At 45.9% G+C, this 9,403-nt stretch overlaps 1 protein-coding gene across 2 annotated transcripts in view; it reads left to right on the forward strand.

The window, feature by feature from the left end:
- The window catches only part of CTTNBP2 (cortactin binding protein 2), a 146,348-nt gene that overhangs the window by 106,330 nt on the left and 30,615 nt on the right, over window positions 1-9,403 (forward strand). For both annotated transcript variants that reach the window (XM_045288873.1, XM_045288874.1), the window contains 2 exons: window positions 7,444-7,530; window positions 7,612-7,711. In XM_045288873.1, coding sequence (XP_045144808.1) covers window positions 7,444-7,530; window positions 7,612-7,711 — 187 coding nt within the window. The remainder of the gene's footprint in view (window positions 1-7,443; window positions 7,531-7,611; window positions 7,712-9,403) is intronic.

The following is a 9,403-nucleotide window of genomic DNA, read 5'->3' on the forward strand; positions in this document are numbered from 1 at the left end:
ATCAGCTGAGGCACCTAATTTTGCCACAAAAACTGCATTGAAAATGTGCTGAAAAACTTGGTTTATACACAAGTATATATGGTATTTTAGCAAGCAAGCCAGAATTTCAAACGACAGTGGCAATCATGTTTTACACTAGTTACATATGATTTTTTTCCTCCCTCGTGAGATCATAAATCCTTTAAGGATTTCATTCTTGAATCTGGTTGTTGGACAGTTCTTTATCGAGAGCCTTAAGCGCACTCCCAGAGCTTGCATTCTCGGGAGAAACACAGAAAGCAAATGGCCCAGGACACTTGCCAGGCTCCTGGCTGCGTGGAGCTGAATCTGGCTCCAGGTGAGCCCACCTGAGAAAGCAGAGCCGCCCCTTGGGTTTTCTTGGCTGGAGTCCCTTTGGAAGCCCATCTCCTGGTCTTCTCCCTGCAGAGCAAGTGGTGGGTATGTATGCACAACAATCTTGCAGTCGGTAGCAAGGCTCTTAACCATATGTGCCACCAGGGTTCCAGCCTTTCTGTGCACTGATGTTGTGGACCATTGAGTCAATTCAGGTGCACAGCAACCCCTTAGCACATAGTAGAATGGCCCCTAATGTGTCCTCCACTTTTGTCTGTGCAGGAGCAGACGGTCAGACCTTTCTCCCCTGGAGCCTCTGGGCGGGTTCAAACAACTGACCTATTCGGTAGCAGCTCATCACCTAACCATTGCACCCCAAGGCTCCTTATCTTTAATGTAGTGATCAATCCTAATTACAAAGATAAAGAAGGAAGATAAGGGGATAAGTGGAATTGACCATGGAAGCTGCTTTTAGAGGGCTTGGTCAGGAAGGACCTCCCCGATGCAGGGACCATGGAACAGAAAAGCCAAATGACGTGCTGGCAGTTGCGATACAGAAGGCATTTGAGGCAGAATGTTAGTCCAGGTAGACTTGAGAAACAAATTCATAGACACTCATATATGTATAAGAAAGAGCTTTATATACAAGAACAACTGGATGTTGAGAAAACATCCCAGCCCAGTCCAGATCAAGTCCTTAAGTCCAATATTAGCCCATATGTCTGATATCAATCTATAACATCCTCTTCAGACTCACAAAACACATGCAATGATGCCAAATGCAGGAAGATCACAGGCCAGTGGGTGGGAAGCCTTGTGGATCCAGTGGCGGTGTAAGCATCTCAGTACTGGCAGGGGTCTCTATGTGGTTCTTCCAGCTTAGGGCACTAGCATAGATCCATCTATCTGTCTGCTGCAATGTTTCCTGGAGAGTGAGCCAAGAGAGAGTGTGTCTCGCGCTTCCAATGAGGAATTTATCTCCTTAGTGCCTCCAAATGAAGTCATCAAACTATGACCTGATTGACAGGCTAGACTCCACCCCTTCACTCTGAATCCTCAACTTGACACCAGGTTACCTAACTACCACCCAAAGAGTGGTGGGTCCAAGTGAAGGCTGAGAAATTATGAGAAACCCGATCATGCAGGATACCTGCAGCTGTGGCAAGGCTTGGCATTTTCTCCCAGGTGCGGTAGGAATTCAAGTTGTCATGAAGTCAGTTTCAATTCAGGTGGTGACTGCATCTCTGTGAGACCGGAAGTGCACTCCGTAGGGTTTTCCATAGCTCCTCTGTGTTGGAAGGAGATTGCCAGGCCTCTTGAGGAAATGGCCTGGGAGCCCCCTCTGACTTCCTTTGGCAACACAAGGGAGGAGATGCCAACTCCACAGCAGCCCAAGTCTGTTGCTACAAGGCAGAGATCAGACTTGTCTCCACCTTCTATACCCGCTTCCGACACCAAGCCTCCCTCTCACAGACCTCTCCTCTTGCTCTGGGTTCAATTCAGTTCATTACAATGGCCGCACAGGGCTCACAGACAATACCCCCAAGTATGGGCTTTATGAGGGAAGCTAATAGTTTCCAAATGTTACCTGTACCTCTTTTCAACTATTTTGGCAAATGTGTCCGGGCCTTGGCCTCTCAACCTTGTGGTCCCTGGGCCTTTGCCTTGTTCTGTGGGCTGAGACTCTTGCCACTCTGCCTCATGATCTCGATGTTGCTCCTCTGCTCTGTCTCATGGTCTCAGTGCCGAGACCTCTGCTGCCTCTGCAGACAGGGATCTCACACATGACCTTCTGGTGGCCCTTCTGTTTTCATGACCACACAGTGCTCTCCCCCTGCTTCTGAGATGGCTCCCTCCTATAGACCCGGTGGAATGGCCAAACCAGTCAGTCCCCTCCATTCATGTTTCATCTGCCTCTTTCGCCTGGTCCCACCCAGTCATTTGGTGGGAGTTAGAAAGAAGTGGGCAAACTCGCCATGCCAAGTAACTTCACTTCACCACATCTTTCTTCCCAGACACCTTCAGGTGGTCTTGAACTTCCAGTCTTGTGCTTAGCAAGGGTATTAACCATTCTTTTCCTAGGAGCAAAAGGGCCAAGGCTAGTAAGGACCTAGTTGAAAGAAGAAGAAAGTCCCCTGGTATGAGAAAGAAGTGGCTGCAGTGGCAAAAGACAATGAATTGCCTTGGCTTCCATCGCAGTCCTGCAAGAAGATTCTGGAAAGTAGGGCTGATGGCCCAGAGGAGAGCTGGAGCAAGGAGAGTCCATCAGGGAGGTGGCTGACAGAGAGCAGAGTTGTAGCTAAGAGTTTTATCTTAGAGTTTTGAAGTATTTAACATTTGAATTTTTAGGTCTGTGTTGGTAAAAGAGTACCCAAGTTGCAGCTTTTGTGGTTCTAGTAATCTCATTGAAAATACATACATACATACTTACATACGCAAACATACAAAGGCACCCTGATGGTGCTATGGTTATGTTCTTGGTTGTACCTGCCATATTGGAATATTAAACTCACTCAGAAGCTCCGTGGGAGAAAGGCCTGATACTTTGCTCCGGTAAAGACTCTGGCCTAACAAAACCTGGAAGCTTTTTCTATGCCATGTGGAATCACTGTGTGAAAAATTAACTTGATATAAGTATATGCACACGCACAGGAGCTTCAAAGTGAACTTGTTGAAACCCCTTTATAAAATATGTGTGTGTTGAAATTTCTCTTGAATTCTCATTACTCTCTTACACCTACCTTATAAAGAAAGTACCTCTGTGGATGGGAAAAGCCCTCTCTTAACAAAGGGATTCTGGCCTTTTTTTGCATCTTAAATGCTGGATATGCCGATGGTGTTTGGTAGTGGTGGTGGGGGGATTTTATATGATAGATCAATTGATAGTAGCTATCAATTAGTTGGTCATGGCTCTAAGGTCCTAAATAAGGGTTCTTTAAAACCGTGTCAGCAGACATCGGAATGGGATTCCTACCCATAAACGCGAGACTGGCACTGCAGTCCTCCCAGTTGTGTGGGCATGAAGCCCTTTCATTTCCACCCACAGTTTGAGCTCCGCATCTCTGCACAGCTTGACTTAAAGCTCTCTCTGGACAGTGGACGCTTTTCCTCAGAGTCAGAGGAGGGAAGCTCAAAACACAGGTTGAGGTTTATTGTTTTAAAATACCACAAGTCTGAAAGCACGTGGATTACAGTGAGAAGCCCAGCTTCTCCAGTAAACCCCATTGGGGGGGGCGGTGAGTACAGACAAAAATAAAATAATGAAGGATTAGATTGGTCCATTGTTGAGGTCACTTGTTTCCATTTAATCCAGAAGCATTTCCCTTACAAAGAACTAGTTGAGAGGTAGTAAGAATTTCTTGGATGGGCTGTGAAAACGCAAGGATAAAAGGGTCCGGTACCAATTGTGATTATGAGAACAGGGTCCCTTATGGAAAAACAGACGTGATACACCATACATGGGATTTAGACACAATTCTGGTGAATATGGTTCTACCCTTACCGTACATGGGATTTAGACACAATTCTGGTGAATATGGTTCTACCCTTACTGTACATGGGATTTAGACACAATTCTGGTGAATATGGTTCTACCCTTACTGAGTTAAGTTAGTTTTCTTTTTCAGTGAACACAGATCTATTTTCAATACAGTTGAAATTGTTAATATACATGTAATGTAAAATAGATCTATAAGTGTAAAAGCTATACTGCTGTCTGTATTCCTGAGGACCTCCAATCTGAGAAGAGGTGCATGTGTGGTGTCGAGCTTGTCCATTGGGAAGATTGTGAGGGTGGTGCAGGACCAGGCAGTATGTCATTCTACTGTCTGCAGGGTCACTGTGAGTCAGAAGCAACTTGACAGCTCCTAACGTGTGGTAGAGACGCATCCCATGGCCACGCTCATCTCTGTAGAGCCCTCTGCTGGAGCAAGGCACATACAGGTTCACTGTGCCCAAGGCTTGGCTCTTTGGGACAATGTGACATAGTAATGCTCAATCCAAAACCACGCTCCCTGCCATCGAGTTGGTTTCAACTCAGCAACCGTAGGACAGGACAGAACTGCCCCCGTGGGTTTCCGGGAGTAGAAAGCCTCATCTTTGTCCCCACAGAGTGATGGCAAGTTCAAGCAACTGAGCATGTAGTTAGCCGCCCAACGTGTACCTACTACACAGATCAACAAATATATTTCTTGGCAAAAGTCTGCGTGTTCACACCAGTCTCTAGAGAGTAAGAGGCTCCTGGTCATTAAGTTAATTTTTTTGTGGTTGTTCGGCTTTGGTGGCATCAGGGGTAGGGGTCTGGCTGCTAACCGCAAGATCCACAGTTTGAGAGCACCCCCACTCCAAAGGAGAAAGACGGGGCTTTCTAATCCCATCAACAGTTACAGTCTTGGAAATTCACAGGGTCTACCACCTGTCCTACAGGGTCTCTATCTGTCGGTCAGCATCGACTCGATGGCCGTGAGTTTCATTTTCTGAGTTTAGCAAAACTGTCGTTTGAGGAGAAAGAACAAAAGACCATTAACTAAATAATACCTGACATGTGAAATGAGAACCCTATTCGTGGAATATGTCCTTTAGAATGTAGGAACCACCTGGAAGTCTGCTCATTTGTTTATCCCTTCTCTGACATAATTTATTTGTTGATTTATATTGTACCGCGTTCCACAGCAGGTATCAGGCTATGTAAACACCAGGGCTTCCCACTAGCGAATGGCCTTTTCAGTGAAATTCTTAATTAAATGCTTGCTGTCTGTTTCCTGAGAACCTACAATCTGAGAACAAGCGAGGTGTTGAAATGGGAGACAGCTTATCTGTGAAGTTGGGTTTCTTGCTGTGATATCATTTTCGAAATCAATCTTAACATTGTGCGGGCAGTTTGACAGGCTAGCTATAATAAATATAGCACTCTCGTTTTCCGAAATGAGACAAGATTAAATCACGCTCTTAGTTGGAAATCTCAGGGGCAGACTAGTCAGTAAATCTTGAAAGTTCTTATCCTTTGTCACTGGTGTGAAGCAATTCATCCCATTGGAGAGAATTTCTCCACAATAAAGCAAGGGCCACTTGGAGTTAATTTAATTTGCTCAAGAGTTCTGTTAAAAATGGCGCCTGGTTAGTGTCCACATTGAGGCGAAGGCAGTGGGTTTGGGTTTGTTTTTCTGTGTTTTTTATGACCTGACATCAGATTTCTCACTAAAGTACTTCCGAAAAGTACTCTTAAGCTTTCTGTGTTAGTCTGAGTACATTAGAGAAACAAATCTACAGACACTCATATGTATAAGAGAGAGTTTTATATAAAGGTTAAGTGCACATCAAGACAACATCCCAACCCAGTGCTGCCCAAGCCCACAAGTCCAATATTAACCCGTATGTCCAACACCAACCCACAAAGTCCTCCTCCATCTCACAAAACACACACAATGATGCCGACTGCAGGAGGAAAGCCAAATCAGTGAATGTGTAAACATCTCAGCGCTGGCAGGGGTCTCCACATGGCTTCTCCAGCACCCAGGGCTGGTTCGTGCGGCTTCTTCTCAGGGATGTCTCGCAGGAAGTGCACCTTGCCAGCTGAAGCAGGCAACTGGCTAAGACAGCTGCACCCTAGTCCGACCCTCAAAGAGCAAGAGATATTGAGCTAGAAAGGTGAGGCTCACTGAGCCATCTCTCCGCCCTTCAATTAACCCCACATGTGTTTATTGGCCAAGTTGGTACAATAAACCTTAACTATCTCACCTTCCAATAGCAAGGAAAATTAGGGCTGAGATCTCTCTTTGACAAGAATCTGAAGAAAGTGTTTTCAGTACTTTGAGGGGCAGGAGTGTGTTGCACCCATTTGTTCAACGCTCACCCAAAGGCTGGTGGGCAAACACCTACTTAGCCATTTCTTACCACCTTTCTGATGATTCAAACGATTTTTTTAAAGTAAGGTTTATTCCAGGTGGACAAGGAGGCCTGTGAACCCTTGAATTAACTCCAGTTTACAAGAGGGAATGATTTCTTGAGAATCTCAAAGAAACAAGCTTATCGGAGCCCGTCTATCAGCGGTCGCACAAAGAGAAACCTGCATGTCCTGCTTTGCCGACTTTGTCCTGCTCCCAATTAGAAGGAAGAAGAGCAGGCCTTTCCACATTGAGCACTCACCTTGGGAAGAGGACCCCGGTGGCATCGTAGTGCACTCAGAGGGCTGCTAATGGCAAGTCGGCAGACCTCAATCACCAGCCACTCCCCCAAAGTGTTAAGGTCTCGGAACCCTTAGGGGCAGTTCGCTCCTGTCCAGGTGGGTCTCTGTGTCTGCCTGAGCCGGAAGGATGGCAGTGCCTTTGACTTTTGAGGAGCCTGGCAGTTCCATTCTTCCCCTAGGAGCAACAGCAGCAGCAAGGATTAGATCCCCAGCTTTACCTCACCGGCTCCTTTGCTACAAGACCCTTCCAGGAAGAAGCTTTCTCCCACGCATGTGGCTTGGGAGTGGAGATTGGGCCCTGGAATAATGGAAGTGGGCTGGTCACTCTGCCCCGCCCACACTTGCTCCAGACTCCACTGCCTTTGTCGTCTCTAGATGGGGCTGACTTTCCACCGGGGTCCACGCTAACTTTTCACATCATCTCAGGCAAGCTCTGAAGATAAAGATTGAAGAAAAAACAAAAAGAGGCTAGGCACAGCGGCAGGATACTTGCCTTTTTACCAAGTAGATGTCATTAACCTCGATCTAGATTCTCTTGACACACTGAATTCCGGAATGGAACAATAGCTACAATGGATGCTGAGAACAGTGTATCTATCAAGTTGTCCTCCTAAGAAGTCAACGTAAAGTTATTATCCGATGTCAGCTCTGCTTCCCAGACAGCATACTGAGTCTTCCTGTAGACAACGCACACGAGAGAGGATGCTTCCTTCAGAAAACGCCAACCCTTTCTATATACCATATTCTGCAATTGTTTCTTCTTACATGGAAAGGCTACAAGATTCCCAGTGAATAAAGCCAATCCCTAAAAGATTATTTTGAATCTTTGGGAAAATTATAGGCAATCAAAAAAAGAAAACTCCACACTTTCCCTCTCCTCTTCTCAATTAGCATTCCCCCCCTAAGTTCTCCCTGTTTCTCCGTAGGTCGAGCAATATCACACTGTCATTTTCCATGGTCCAGAAGGAAGCTTGCAAGACTACATAGCGCTCCAGCTTGCACTCTGCATGAAGGTATTAATTACTTGTATTCCCACCCCTTTTCTTTGAAATTCTGAGAGACGGAGGACTAACCGGCCTGTTTTCTTACTGCAGCACAGACAGGCGGCTGTGGGGTTCTCATGTGATATAGTTAGAGCTGATGTTGATGCTGGTTTCTCCAAAGAACAGCTGGTCGACCTGTTCATCAAGAGCGGTAAGACCATTTCTGTGGACTGCTTTCCGGTAGCCAGACGGGATGATCTTCTATGATGCCATTAGGAAAAAAAATACTTTGTGACTTGGGGATACATTTAAGTCAATTTTTCAGTTATTCATCTGTCCGTTCACGGGATAACCACTGGGTACTCGCGTGATCGAGTGCAAAACAGTATTGTCATGTGTGTATCATGGCATCCGTTGAGCAACCTCCACTCTTTCTACATGTGCCTTTCCTTTTGCTCGATGTCAGGATCCACTGTGAGCCTGCTTTGCAGCTGACCCTAGTCTTATACCTAGTCATGTCCCCTCCACTCCATAGGATGAAATTTTGTATCATCATTACTATTGAGAATTGCTGGAGCATGGCAGTAATACAAAGCAGAGCAAGTTTAGTTAGTTTTATTACTGTTTTATAAGTTCTCTACAAACAGCATGCCCCTTTTTGCCCTTTATTACCTACTCAACGTGGCTAAGCCTATGTTTAGCATCTTCTCAAACAGAGAATTGCCTAATTTGGGTGAAGGATGCAATTCTCTTGGCCATCCACATATAAAACTTGAGTTTTATTGGACGGTTTCTAAATCTAAATGCCCATAATGCCCAGCTCGCCATATTAAGGGATGAAGCTGCAGTAGCTCAATGCTGGCAGATGGGTAGAGCCAGTATTGTGAATTCTTGTGACCTTTAGGGGGAAGCTAGAACTGCAGGTGGTTACATGGAAGCTCTTGCTTCCCCCCCCGCCCCAATGTTATAGACTATTTTCATATTTTTCAAACCAGTAACAGGACCCCATAGAACTCCCAAGTCTTCTTATTCATTGGATCCTCAAGCTTGTCCTCACCACCTGCCAGTCCACCATCAGGCCCTGCCACGTCTGTTTTGGCGTTCCTGTGTTGTTTACCCCCATTGGCACTGTCTTACCTTGTGGTCCCCGTGTCCTGTAGTCCCTGTGTAATGTAAGTAGTTAAGGATGTAGCTACAACTGGATGGCTGGTAGTTTGAATCCACTGAGAGGCTCCTTGGAAGAAAGTTGTAGTGATTTTCTTCCAAAAACTCGCAGCCAATGAAAACCCTACAGAGCACTGTTCTGCTCAGGAACACGTGGGGCTGTCATGAATCGGAATGGAATTGATGGCAACTGGTTGGTTGATATCTACATCTCATCTGCTTCCCTTCAAGTGGCTTCCCTGCCCACAGCTGATGCTCTCTGCATGTTCTTCACTGGCCCCCATGTTCTTGACATTCCCGCTTTCTACAGGTTGGCTCATTATGCATCTGTCCTCTGGAATGACAAAGTAAACACAACCCACATAGACGTTATCATTGTCCCTAGCAGGAACCAGTCAGAGTATACTACGTGGGACTGTAGTGATTAAGACAGATACCAGCTCTGTCCTGGCAGGAACTTCAGGAAAGCCCCTGTTAAAAAGCTTCCAGGCCATCTCAAAGGGAAGGTCTGAGTTATGGCACAGTTATGGCTCCATAAGTGCCTAGCAGTAGACTGTGTTGAGATCGGTGTGCACCACTGAACTATAGGTCAAGGCCGTGAGAGTGTGATCTGTTCTCCTGTCTTACATATGTGCTGTGTGAGGAACGCCTGGGAGGCTAGTATAGCAGCGCATTCTATTTAGCCAGATTGATTTACTGATTCCCATTAACTATCTGTCGAATGAATGAGTGAATTTCC

This window comes from Echinops telfairi, unplaced genomic scaffold (assembly GCF_000313985.2).
Source record: "Echinops telfairi isolate 266 unplaced genomic scaffold, ASM31398v2 ScPeMD7_23;HRSCAF=83, whole genome shotgun sequence".
Classification (NCBI taxonomy): domain Eukaryota; kingdom Metazoa; phylum Chordata; class Mammalia; order Afrosoricida; family Tenrecidae; genus Echinops; species Echinops telfairi.